General features: G+C 50.9%; 1 protein-coding gene across 7 annotated transcripts in view; it reads left to right on the top strand.

The window, feature by feature from the left end:
• Positions 1 to 13,632, top strand: part of USP36 (ubiquitin specific peptidase 36) — a 43,521-nt gene extending 29,889 nt beyond the window's left edge. For 4 of the 7 annotated variants that reach the window (XM_009191363.4, XM_009191365.4, XM_031657837.1 and 1 more), the window contains 8 exons: positions 2,168 to 2,845; positions 3,523 to 3,653; positions 5,795 to 6,388; positions 7,242 to 7,456; positions 9,497 to 9,598; positions 10,241 to 10,356; positions 10,722 to 10,873; positions 11,352 to 12,369. In XM_009191363.4, coding sequence (XP_009189627.1) covers positions 2,168 to 2,845; positions 3,523 to 3,653; positions 5,795 to 6,388; positions 7,242 to 7,456; positions 9,497 to 9,598; positions 10,241 to 10,356; positions 10,722 to 10,853 — 1,968 coding nt within the window. In that variant the 3' untranslated portion in view covers positions 10,854 to 10,873; positions 11,352 to 12,369. Of the gene's footprint in view, positions 1 to 2,167; positions 2,846 to 3,522; positions 3,654 to 5,794; positions 6,389 to 7,241; positions 7,457 to 9,496; positions 9,599 to 10,240; positions 10,357 to 10,721; positions 10,874 to 11,351 lie in introns of all 7 variants that reach the window. The other 3 variants (XM_009191368.4, XM_009191364.4, XM_009191367.4) reach the window with 3 other exon arrangements.

The raw sequence follows: 13,632 nt of genomic DNA, 5'->3' as shown, positions 1-13,632 counted from the left end.
TCTCCAAAACCCCATCTCCAAAAAAAAGTGCAAACATTAGCCAGGCGCCGTATGTACGTCTGTTGTCCCAGCTGTTGGCAGGTTGAGGCAGGAGGATCGCTTAAGCACAGGAGGTCGAGGCTGCATTAAGCCATCAGTGTGCCACTGCGCTCCAGCCTGGACAACAGAATGAGACCCTGTCTCAAAAAAAACCCCCAAAAATAAAGGAAGCCTCACTTGCCACAGGAACTCCACAGGCAGAGTGATGCCCGAGGGTGGAGGTTGGCTCAAGGAGAGTCCCTGTGTCAGGCACACCTGCGGGGGCGCTTCACTGACCATGAACATTTTCATTACCAACGTGATTTTCCAAATACACTGCAAGCAGACAAGAGCCATTTTACTCTGAATGACGTGGTGCAAGTTCTAGTGTGTATGGAAATGTTCAACCAGTGAAAAGGCTTTGGGTGCAGTGGAAAGATGAATTCCTTTTAGAAAACAGTATTAACAAAGAATAGAATGTAGGGAGCAAAACAAAACTCAGAAGAAAATAGAGGTAAATTCTTAACCTCTGGTAGAGGGAAGGAGACTTTGTATGCTTAAAATTGAGGGATAAAATATAGAAAAATTATGAATCGACTAAGATGTACATTTTTGTACAGAACTTATTACAAATACAAATGAAACAAATATTGTCAACAAATGGTTAACATTTGTAAACATAAGCTCTCATTCAAGTGGAGATCACTCTAGTGCACATGCAGAGAATATGAATGTTAAAGTGGTAATAGCCCAAACAAGTGTCAAATTAGCAAATGTTTTGAAAAATAGATGTTGCTGGAGTATAGTAAAAGCAGTTTGGCAGTTTGCATCAGATTTCACGAAAATATTTATAGCCTTGTAATTCCATTTCCAGAAAATTAGCATGGCGTACTAAGTACAGGAAAAGGTCAACAAATATTTTTTAAGTATAGACTATATACCAGACCCTTGAGTTGCCGGTGAGGGCTGCAGTGGGAACAAGAGAGATAAGGGTACAGCCTCATAGTTAAGCAGGGGAAGGCCGACATTCAGCATCTACATACAGAATAATAAGTTATTTCTATGCAGTTGTAATAAGTGCTCTGAAGGGTAAAGGATACGCACACATATACTGTACTGTATTGTTAATTTCAACAATTGGAGACAATATAGCTTATATAAATTAACCATATAGTTAATATGTATCAGTAGTATATAGTATATATATAGTAAAACGTCAAAGACGGCCGACAGGCAGGTTGCAGTTGCTCAGGCCTATAATCCCAGCACTTCGAGAGGCCAGGGTGGGAGGATTGCTTAAGCTCAGGAGTTCAAGGACAGCCGGGGCAACATAGCAAGACCCCCCCGCATCTCTACAAAATAATAAAAAGTATTCAGGTATGGTGGCCTACTCCTATAGTCCTAGCTGCTTGTGCCTCTGAAGTGGGAAGATCTCTTGAGCCCAGAAGGTTGAGTCTGCAGTGAGCTATGATGACATCATTGCACCACTGCACTCCAGCCTGGGCAACAGAGCAAGACCCTGTCTTAAAGACATTTATTGAGAGTTATCGCCCATAAAGATGCTTGAGGTAATAGCATTAAGATAAAACTGGGACACAACTCTTCAGGGCAGAACCATTCGAAAGAAAAGACTTAAAGAAGAAAGCACTAGAATGTTAATGCATGATATGTTTAGGTGACGGGACTTTGCTAAATTTTTTTCCTTTATACTTTTTTCTCTTTCTCAAATCTTGATGAAAATGTACTGGTTTTGTAGTAAAGATGGCCATAAAGATATGTATTCAGGCCAGGTGCTGTGGCTCACACCTGTAATCCCAGTACTTCTGGAGGCTGAGGAAGGTGGATTGTTTGAAGTCAGGAGTTTGAGACCATCCTGGCCAACATGGTGAAACCCTGTCTCTGCCAAAAATACAAAAATTAGTGTGTGGTGGTGCACGCCTGTGGTCCCAGTTCCTTGGGATGTCACAAAACACCAGAATTGTTCAAAGAAGCCACAATGTCTTTACCAAGAGTCCACATAAATAATTTGTCTTGAGCATGCTAATCAGAGGCCATGCCCACTACTAAGATGCGTTGTGGCCTTATGAAGGCGTGGCCCGACTGGGACTTACCGCTTCCTCAGTTGTGTTTTCTGCTTTGCTCTCCTTAGCGACAGGATTCTGGGACAATGAAGAAGCTGCACATCACTGAAGAGGTTGGCGTGCCCATTTCCAGGAATGGCTCCACCCTGGGCCTGAAATCCCAGAACGGCTATGTTCCTCCAAAGCTGCCCTCAGGATCCCCTTCCCCCAAACTCCCCCAGACACCCACACACATCCCGACTATCCTAGATGACCCTGGAAAGAAGGTGAAGAAGCCAGCTCCTCCACAGCACTTTTCCCCCAGAACTGCTCAGGGGCTGCCTGGGACCAGCAGCTCGAGTAGCAGCAGATCTGGGAGCCAAAGGCAGGGCTCCTGGGACAGCAGGGATGTTGTCCTCTCTACCTCACCTAAGCTCCTGGCTACAGCCACTGCCAACGGGCATGGGTTGAAGAGGAATGACGAGAGCACTGGCCTCGACAGGAGAGGCTCCAGCAGCTCCAGCCCAGAGCACTCGGCCAGCAGCGACTCCACCAAGGCCCCCCAGACCGCCAGGAGTGGAGCGGCCCATCTCTGCGATTCTCAGGAAACAAACTGTTCCACCGCTGGCCACTCCAAAACGCCGCCAAGTGGAGCAGATTCTAAGACGGTGAAGCTGAAGTCCCCTGTCCTGAGCAATGCCACCGCTGAGCCTGCAAGCACCATGTCTCCTCCACCAGCCAAAAAACTGGCCCTTTCTGCCAAGAAGGTGGGTGTGTGGGGGTCTCGCCACTGCTGTGTATCAGGAGAGCTCCAAGAGTTGCTTGGTTGGGGTTTGGAGGGAGTGAGAACATTGTCCAGGGACTTTGGCCTACCTCATGTCAGAGGAACAAAGTGTCTTTTAGTCATTCCCAACTATTTGCAATTAAAGAATGGCTATCCTGGGGTGAAGGCAGTGTGGGGTGTTGAGAGAGCCCTGATGATCTGGTGATACTCATGTGACTCATGGAGGTTTGGGCAAGGTAGCAGTTCCCTGTTTTCACAGTAGGCGGAAGATCCTGACTGAACCCGAGGGAGGGTGAGCCCCACCAGCGCACTTCCCTAGCAGGGGTGGGACGGGCAGGAAGCGCAGAGCCGAGTGGGGTGCCCAGCACATCTGCAGCAGGAAGCTTAGAAGGCAGCCACGGCACGAGGATGTGATTGTTGTGCTGAGATTTTTGTTTAAAATTTCTTCCTTTTTTTTGTTTCTAACCAAAAATACTTTTCTGGTTCTTCTTCTACCATTCCCCTGCCCCTCACCTCCCCTTTTTGTCTTCTTCTGTCCCCTCATCTTTCTTTCTGGGCTCTTTTGTTTTTATTTTCATTTTTTGTTACTTTTGTTTTCCCTCTTCACTCACGGAAACCTTTTTTAGACCACCAAGTTTTTATTTATGTCGATAACTGCAGGCCAGCACCCTGTGGAGGGCGACCGGCAATGACCTCCGTCCACCTCCCCCCTCACCATCCTCCGACCTCACCCACCCCATGAAAACCTCTCACCCCGTCGTTGCCTCCACTTGGCCCGTCCGTAGAGCCAGGTAAGCTTCGGGCTGGGACCTTCGGGGTGCCGACTGGTTCTCCCTGTGGTTGCGTGTGCTTGGCTGGTGAGGAGTTGGACGGATCACCAGCCTCACAGGACTGACAAAGCATTGGGCAGCCAGGAGGTACGGGGGGACGTCACCGACCAAGGTCCCCCTCTTCTGTGTTCCCCTGTGGTGAAGGAGCTTTGGGTAGTGAAGGCAGTTCAGCCTCTGCAGTCCCGATGTCTTAGTTCTGTCTTTGTTGGTGGTCTGTCTGCGACATCCATGTGATGACATGGTGTGCTGGAGACTGACCTGTCCTGTATCCCTACCAGCCCCATGACAGTACTTCCCAGTCGAAGAGAAAGGTGAGGTAAGGCCTTGGCGAGAGGCCTTGAGTGAGCTCGGAGTCCTGTGCATTTTTTCTGGGGTGTCTTGCTTGCTAGCATCATGTGGGTTAAGAACTGTCTCAGGGCTCTCGGGTTCCTCTGCACACACCTGCTGGAGATGCAGTCCCTTTCCTCTGCATATAGGCCTTGGTCCGCAGGGGCTGCCTGCGTCTGTTGGGTGCCTCGAGTGGCAGGAAGTTGAGAGTCACTGGTCAATGGCTGTCTGGAAGCCGGTGGGAGTGGGGAAGAAAGCAGTGAAAGATGGGGTGAGCCATGAGGCGGCCTGTGGGGACTGTACTGGGGACCTTGGCGCTGGGTTCTAGTTCTAGAATCTCCAGTGCTGCATGAGGGTGAGGTATGACTGTATGTCACCCACAGCCTCTGCCTTACTCTCCTCTCACATACACACGCACAAAGACACTTCTACCCTATACCTAGCATAAGATTTGTGTGCGTGGGAGGGCCTTGAGTGTTTGGGTGTTTTTCGTTCCTTGCCTTATAAGCTTTTTTTGAAAAGATTCCAGAAGACAGGGTAATCAAACGTCGTGCGGCTGTCATGGCCCTTATAGTTTGTTTAGATGATGATGGGGGTCCCGTTTTCCTCAGGAACCCTGGGAGGTGGGCTTTGTGGTCGCAGCTCATTGACAAAGGAGAACATGGTGGTTCAGAGTGGGAAGTTAATTTTCCTAGGGACACATAGCTGGCAAGAGGGAGCTCAGAGAGCCTCACTGGGTTTGGCGCTAGATCCTGTCCCGGACATGCCTTGCTCATGATTCTGCTCTACACATCTGTGTCCCGCTTTCAGTGTCCTAATGATGCTAATGTGGAGGTGTCATTAGGGCCAACTCAACACTTGCCTGCCTTATGAGGCTCATTTCCTGCTTGGGAACACCCTGAGACTTTCAGAGGTTGGAGAATAAATCTTCACGGGATCTTTTTTTCTTCCTTACCATTTATTGTTTAGTGAAGGCTTCCTCCCTTAACACATTTGTATTAAAGATTTAAAATATTAGTGCTCGCAAAAATATCTGAACTGCTTGGTGACAAGAAACTAAGGCATGGAACTATTCTTATTAACTTTGCCTTATTAAAAGAAAAAAAATGACTTTTAAAATCATGTGTTGGCTTGCCTTTTTTTTTTTTTTTTTAAATCTTAGGGATCAATTATTTTAAGTTCCGGGGTACATGTGCAGGATGTAAAGGTTTGTTGCAGAGGTGCCATGGTGGTTTGCTGCACCTATTAACCTACCACGTAGGTAACTTTGCTTTTTTTTTTTTTTTTTTTTTTTTTTTTTTTCTTCATATTTTTTTCTCGCTGGGGGGGAGGGGTTGGCTCTCCGCTCTCTGCAACCTCTGCCTCCCAGGTTCAGGCGATTCTCCTGCCTCAGCCTCCCAAGTAGCTGAGATTACAGGCGTGTGCCACCATGCCTGGCTAATTTTTGTATTTTTAGTAGAGATGGGATTTTACCTTGTTGGCCAGGCTGGTCTCAAACTCCTGACCTCAGGTGATCCGGCCACCTCGGCTTCCCAAAGTGCTGGAATTACAGGCATGAGCCACTGCGCCCGGCCAACTTTGCATTTAAATAGATGTCGAATTAATTGTTAGCTTTCTTTCAAACTTACGTGTAACTTAATGTGTATCTGAAAACTGCAGGGCAAAAGCCTTTTCAGATTTTTAGGTGAAAGGGAGGGGAGTGAGGGTGAACAGAAGGAACAGCTCTGCTGGGTCTTTCAGAACATCCTCTCCCTGTTTCCTGGCTGTCCCCACAGGGCTGTGTCACCTGCTCCCCAATCATCCAGCTGCCTGCAGCCCCCCTTCAGCCCCCACCCCACATTGCTGTCCAGTACCCCCAAGCCCCCAGGGATGTCAGAACCACGGAGCTGCTCCTCCTTCTCGACGGCCCTGCCTCAGGTCAACGAGGACCTTGTGTCCCTTCCACACCAGCTGCCAGAGGCCAGCGAGCCCCCCCGGAGCCTCTCTGAGAAGAAGAAAAAGACCTTCCTGGGAGAGCTCCAGAGGCTAGGCTCAGAGACGTGCCTCCCACAGCACATCAGGGAGGCCACTGCGGCTCCCCACGGGAAGAGGAAGAGGAAGAAGAAAAAGCACCCAGAGGACACAGCTGCCACCGCCCTGCAGGAGGGGCAGACACAGAGACAGCCTGGGAGCCCCACGCACAAGAGGGAGGGCCAGGCCCAGCTGCCCGCTGTCAGACGGCAGGAAGACGGCACACAGCCACAGGTGAACGGGCAGCCGGTGGGATGTGTTACGGACGGCCACCACGCGAGCAGCAGGAAGCGGAGGAGGAAGGGAGCAGAGGGTCTTGGTGAAGAAGGTGGCCTGCACCAGGACCCACCTTGGCACAGGTAAGGGCAGGAGCAAGGTGGCATCTGTGTACCTCTGCCAAGAAACGAAGCAAAACCACAGAATCTACCTCTAACCCCACGTAGGTATGATCTGGAAATGTAGTCTGCTTTTGTGGTTTTCTAAAATGTGAATATGTGAGCAAATGTCTCCTCTGGCCCGTTGTGGTGGCTGACACCTGTAATTCTAGCACTTTGGGAGGCTGAGGCAGGCGGATCACTTGAACCCAAGAGTTTGAGACCAGCCTGGGCAACACGGCAAAGCGCTTTCTCTACCAAAAACAAAAATTGGTTGGGCATGGTGGCACATGCCTGTGGTCCCAGCTACTCAGGAGGCTAAGATGGGAGGATGGTTTGAGCCCAGGAGGCGGAGGTTTCAGTGAGCTGAGATTGCGTCACTGCCCTACAGCCTGGGTGACAGCTAGACCCTGTCTTTAAAAAAAAAAAAAAAACACAAAAGACTCCTCTGATAAATACCAGTGGATTGGTCCTTGAAGTGACAGTGGTATGGACAGTAGTGTCCATCATTGTATGTGCAAAGCCGTCCAAGGATGCTGGATCAGGTGACCCAGGCCAGGCCAGACTCTGCAGTTTCATCAGGTCACAGTAGCCTGCACATTAGCCTCGACGGGCTTGGCTCAGTTAGGATGAGAAACATGACTGGTTTTCCCTCCATTGTCTCCATGGCTGCGTGTGGAGCGTCCACTAATGCGTGTTGGGGGAAGAATGTTGCAGGGAGCTCCGTGCACTGGGTCACAGCTGGGGTGGCACCTTCTCCATGTTGCAGGCGGGAGTCTGTGAGCTCCTGCTCCCCTTCCAACTTGCTCAGAGCTGACTGCTGCCTCTCACTTCCCAGCAGCTGCTCTCTCATGGGTGATGGTGATCCAGAGACCATGGAAGAGTCTCCAAGGAAAAAGAAAAAGAAAAAAAGAAAGCAGGAGCCACAGCGGGCGGTAGAAGAGGATGGGCATCTCGAAGTCCTGAGGAACACCAAGCCCCGAGATGCTGCTGTCCCCGAGTCCAGCAGCCACACGTCATCTGTGAATGGCTGGTGTCCTGGAGACCACATGGGTATGCACTGGGCGAGGGGTTGGGGACCGCATGGGTATGCACCAGGGGAGGGGGTGCAGGACCACATGGGTATGCATTGGGCGAGGGGGGTATTAGGGAGTGCACAAGCTGAGAGCAGTGCCTCCTGCATCTGAGCTTGGGAGGGTCTGGGAGAAGATGTGGAGGTCCCCGGGACCCTGCCAACCTTCACCCCCCGCCGCCACGAGTCTGTTCCCTTGGGTGATGGGGTTGAAGCTTCCTCCTGTGTCAAAAGCATTTGACTGAAAAACCCCATGGGAGCGGTTACAGCGCACATGAGGTTTAAAACATTCTGTGAACGCCAGTGGATCTTCTGATTCAAAGCTGTTCGTGTCTACAGCTTCTCATGGAATGACTCCCTGAACTCCCAGCCTGAGTTTTTTTCTGTGATGGTTGCACTTAGAAGAGTTGGGTTCAATCCTCCTCTCCCTCTATGTAGCTGGGCCTTTCAGAACATAGCATGGTGCGCTTGCTGTTGGGGACCTGTGTGCTGTGGCTGTCCTTGGGGCTGTCCAATTGGAGGGTCTTTTGTTTTCTTTAGGGCTGGCTGGGGCATGCCTTGGCAGGCACCTGCCACAGAACACATTTGTTAAGTGAAGGGAAGAAAGTCTTGGCTGCTTGGTATAGCGGGCCGAGTTTGAGTGAGGCCTCCGCTGCAGTCTGGAAGGTCTGATGGCAGTGCATCCAGGGGCCAGCAAGACCTTAGAGACTGATTTGTATTTATCCAACTCTTAAGAAAGGAATTTATCGATAAAAATGAAATAGTATGAAATAAATTGCAAAATGCGGGTGCTAGCAAGTGCCAACCGTGTTTGCTGGCCAGCATGCTCTCAGAAGTACTGCACTAACATGGTGCCAGAGCCATGCTCCGTGCCATCCTTGGAGCAAAGCGGAGTTGGCTTGTTAATGCAGGAATTCAAGGGACATCACTTGAGCACTTGTAGTGCGCCAGGGTCCATGCCAGGTGCTAGTTGTGTGTCCTGAGCAGTGCGCCCTGCACTGCGCACTGGGGGCTGCATGGGCTCTGAGGGGGAACACCTGGCCCCATACACTCTCAGTCCTGTGCACCTGAGGAGAATGGCTAAATGAGCAGGATACCAGGCCCAAGGGCAGGAGGCGCAGCATGTTGGGAGCAGGCAGGCTACTCTGCATGGCCACGTCCCTGGGCTGTGGATGAGACGGGAACTATGGAAGCTACTGTGCAGGGGTAGGGGACACTTAGCCTGGAGCTCACTGAGGAATTAGAGGCAGGGAGAAATGAGGTTAGATTTGTGTGAAGGGAGGTGAGTATATTCCAGGGGCTATGTGGCTAGCTGGCCAGAGGACTAGTTCAGAAAGGGTTTCTGGAACCCGATGAGGGTGGTGAGTGCTCTCCTGGTCCCGACATGCTAGGTGGACCTGTGTAGTGTTGCTGACAGGGACCAGGTTACCCCTGGACAGGGCTTAAGAGGTCGGGGTCCCTGATGGCAGCAGCCAAGCTTGGCCATTCCCCCCACCCCTGTGGTCGTCCAGGTGTCAGGCTGGTTCTGGGCCACGGGCCTCTCCCTTAGGTGAAGTGGGTTCCATTTAGATCTAGTTTTCGTCCCTCCCTCTGTCAGACTGAGGACTTACCCTGCTGGTTAAAGGGGTTTTAAGGGTTTTTTTTTTTGCTTTTTAGCTTTTTGTTATTTTCCATGTTTTCTTTTTTATGAATTGACTTGGACAACCTTCTCTACTGTGTGAGATCATTAGTAAATTAAGCATGTAAGCATTAGTAAATAAACATTTAGGCTGGGCGCCATGGCTCATGCCTGTAATCCCAGCATTTTGGGATTACAGTTTGGGAGCACTTTGGGAGGCCAGTAGGAGTCCCCAGGAGTTTGAGACCAGCCTGGGCAACATAGTGAGACCCTGTCTTTAAAAAAAAAAAAAAAAAATGGCATCCACTTACTGTAAGTTCTGCTATAATTTAAGGTGTGTGGTTGCTTCCCCAGTGGGTTATTTTAAACGTTTGTAAATGTTTCTTGGCTCCTCCTCTTGCAGGGCTGGGCCAGGCCCCTCCTGTGTCTTGGAATGGAGAGCGAGAGTCTGATGTGGTCCAGGAACTGCTCAAATACTCATCTGATAAAGCTTATGGGAGAAAAGGTACTGGTTTGGAGAAGGACTTCTGTTTGCCTTTGATTGGTTGGTTTTGGAGGAGGGAAGGGTGTGGAATGGATCCTGGTGTACTGTGAGTGTGGAGGGCAGGCATCGCTCGGCTTTGAGAATGGGAAGAGGAATCTCAACACTGGCTGGAATCCTCTTTAAACCCTCGGCCGTGGCACGAAGGTGGCTTCTGTCCATGGCAGGATCCAGAACAGCTGCTTCTGAGGGTTGGGGCAGGGTGAGGAACCCAGCACATGCTGGGTCTTGGGTAGGGAAGGGGCAGAGTGACCAAGCTCTTCCAACTTAGGTAATGTCACTTCTTACTCAGAGCATGTTTTTATTCAGACTTTGAGGCCGAATATGACATCTTTGTTTCTCAGACGAGGGCATGGTTTTAGAGAGAACTGAAGTCTGTGGCCGTGGTTTAGCGTTTAGCTAAGAGGGTGGTGTTGGGGGTTCTGTGCTGACCGACCACACACGGACGTCGAGCCATCTTCCTCTTGTCCTTCTGTTCACCACAAGGTGGCACTCAAAATTGTTGACTAATTATGGGTAGACTAGTTGGTAAATGACACTCTTGAAGTGAAGCCTCAGGGTACCTGGGAACCTGCACTCGTGCTGAGCCCTGTGTCTGCCTGGTAGTTCTGACCTGGGATGGCAAGATGTCGGCGGTCAGTCAGGATGCTATTGAAGACAGCAGACTGGCCCAGACTGAGACCGTGGTTGATGACTGGGATGAAGAGTTTGACCGAGGGAAGGTATGATGTGTGATGCTGACCACAGGCTTGAGGTAGCAGGGCGGTGTGGCTCAGCTTAGGGCCGGGGCAGTTGGAGGTGGTGGCAGTGGCATGAAGTGGCTGAGCGCGAGAAGAGCCAGGCTGCCCAGGCCTGTCTGGGCATGTGGCCATGGACAGGGAATGCATCCTTGCAGCTTCCGCCCCTTCATCAGTAGGGGGACAGCAGGGCGCTGTGCGCAGGGGTCACTGTGAAGAGTGGGTCTCCAGAGAGCTCGCGAGAGCCTGGCCTGTGTGCAGGAAGCTGGTGACCTGCATGCAGTATGGAGCCCCGTGGGCCAGGAAAGAGCCCTTTTTGGGAACTGTGATGCCTGTGATTCTTGGTCTAGGAAAAGAAAATTAAAAAATTTAAGAGAGAGAAGAGGAGAAACTTCAACGCCTTTCAGAAACTTCAGACTCGACGGAACTTCTGGTCTGTGACTCACCCAGCAAAGGCTGCCAGCCTCAGCTATCGCCGTTGACTGTGCCTCTGTGGAAGGAGGTTGGTTCCGAGGGTGTGGGTGTGCGGGTGAGGTGGGGGTGTGTGTGCTGTGTTTGTGTACAGGGGGTGTGGTGGGGTGTGGCATGCATATGTGTGATGCATGTAGGCTATGTATCTGGCACATGTGTGTTGGGTGGTGTATGTCTGGTGTGGACACGTCTGTGGTGTGTGTCCTAGTCACTTGAATGGAGAAGGGTATGTGTGGGATGCGTGTGTATAAGGGGGTGCGTGTAGTGTGTATTGGGTGTGGGGTGTGTACACCTGGCATCTGTGGTGTGTGTCCTGGTCACTTGGAGAAGGGCATATGTGGGGTGTGTGTAGGATGTGGGTAGTGTATATATCTGGCACGTGTCCTAGTCACTTGCAGAAGTGTGTGGGGTTTGCCAGCCGCATCGAGATGCCATGCATTGGGTTCCTGGGTTGGACTCATACCCAGGGATGGCAGTGGGAAGATTGTGGTCCCGTTTCTCTCTGTCAGGACTGCTGTGCTTTGTTCCGCAGCCTCCTGGAGACAAGGCGTCCCTTCCTGGGAGCTGTCCGTCTGGACCTGAGGGAGCTCTCTGTGTGGGCTCTGCTGCGCTGTGAGCCTGCCACGGTAGGAGCTCTCCCGGTACTAGTGTCCACAGACCACCCGACGTAGAGGCTTTGAGGCTTCTCTATATCGGAACCTCTTTGGTGACATTCCTGACCAGCCCTGCGAGAGAAACGACAGTGTGTGTGTGAGCAGAGGTGGCTGCACGCCTGCTGGACATCTTCGCCGGGCTGTGCCTTCTTGTGTTCATAGACGGTGGTCTGTGCTGGCAGAGGCTGCTCCCCCCGGGTTGGGGCTATCGAGAGAGTGGGGGACGGTGGCCACACGTCCCCCAGGTGATCTCCTGGTGCATGGCTGGTGGCTCTTGGCGAGCCATCCCTTGCTCCTCAGGGCTGGCGCCACCGTTGTGTCTGAGCCCACCCTCCCCTGCTTCCTCGGTGGGGCCCCTTCCACTGTTGGCCTTACCTGTCCTCAGAAAGGAAGAGCCGACTCCACCCAGCCAGCTCTCCCTTTTATGGAACTCGAGAGGGTGGCCCTACTGTGCAGCCCTTCCTTGTGAGTAACTCTCAACTGTCCTGGAGAGCAGAGGCTGTTTGGGGTCGGAGGAGGCCTCGGTATTACCTGCGAATACATCTGCTTTCCAGGCTGCTATTTATTCTGAGACGACTGTGCTGTAGCTTCCCTTGCAGCTGCAATACCCCACAGGTCTTCACTGAGGTGGAGGCCTTGGGGTAGAATTCTCCATTTATTTTACTACTTAATACAAAACATTTATTTTTGATCAGTCCTGTGGCTTCCATTAGCAATATGTTTCCTTTCCCAAATATGCAAATAGTGGCTTTGTTTGCTCAATTTTGTGAGTGCTTTGGAATTTAAATGATTGTATAACTCAAGAAGATTACTTTTCTATCTTGCTTAAGCTGTGCCTGCCAACTTGTAATTTAATAAATACAGGAAATCCTCAGAGAAGGTGATATTTTCAAGAAAAAGACAAATGCCCTCATAGTAGTGGGAAGTGTGAAGGTGACCGTGAACATCCTTCCTTGTTGGGTCTGTCCCCGTCCTTTCCTCCCGGAGTCGTCGCAGGTGGAGATGGACGTGGTGTTGGACTTACATCTCCTTCAATGTGGCTCTGCTGGGCCAGAGGCGTCCTGCTGTCCTGGGTGGCTGCCTCACTGTCTGCACCTCCTCTCCCTGAAGCAGCTTAGCATCCTGCCTTCATGCTTGGGGCCTGGGTGGTTACTGCTGTGTAGATGGAATTGCTTTTTTCATATGGGAAGATACATTTTTTTTTCCCCATGTGGGTGAGTGTCTCTTTGGATTTTCTTCTGTTTTTACGTTTCACTTAGAAGGGCGGGAGAGAATCAAGCTCCTGTGGCCACCTCTGTCCCAGCAGCAGTGAGTGGAGGTCTGCCTTGAGCTGGTCAGGGTGCCCTCTGCTCTCCTGCAGACCGATCTCTGAATGTTTAAAGATGAGGGCCCGGCTTCTGTGCTCTGGCTTCGTAACTTATCTGGGAGGGAAAGCACATGCCTTCACGGGCAGGGTGTGTTCCTTTTCTTCTCGGGGTGGTGACTTGCATTCCTGTGTGAACTGTTCCCTCTGCCATGTTTTTCATGTGATGTTCTACAGTTGAAAATGTTAGTTGTCTGCTAGCACAGAATTTATCTCCTTTTCTTTCTCTTCTCTCCTCCAAATCAGTCTCTTCCCTTCTCCACTAGACAACTGTAAAACTTTTTCCTGAGGAACATACATTCGTTAACTCTTGGGCAGTGGTGAGCACGAGACGACTTTCTGCAGTGTTTATCAGTGTCGGGTAGAGTCACGTCCCTTCCCTCCAAAGAAGTCATCAAGCAGACAGGGAAGGGAAAGATGAGGCCCAGAAAAAAGATGAGGCCCAGAAAAAAGATGAGTTCAAATTCTAGGTCACGTGCACGTATGTAAGTAAATATCGATAACCCAAGCCTATGTCGTAGCAGTCACTTGGTTGACTTAGGATCTGGGTCTGTTTAATTTTGTGCTTGGGAATGGAGCTGGAGGGAGTGGGGCCTGCGTACAGCAGCTGCCTCTCCCGGGTCCTCTCACTCACCTGCCCTGTGTCCTGGTTGCATGGCCGTACCTGTCTATATGCAGAGGTCTGTGTCCCGTCCTCTGCACCTCCTCTCTAGGGGCCTGGGAGCCCCACATGTTGCCACGATCTTGGTGCAATAAAATACTCTGTTTTTGTGA

Source organism: Papio anubis, chromosome 17 (assembly GCF_008728515.1).
Source record: "Papio anubis isolate 15944 chromosome 17, Panubis1.0, whole genome shotgun sequence".
NCBI lineage: Eukaryota > Metazoa > Chordata > Mammalia > Primates > Cercopithecidae > Papio > Papio anubis.
The sequence above is the reverse complement of the archived record's forward strand: the minus strand, read 5'-3'. Positions and strand labels throughout refer to the sequence as shown.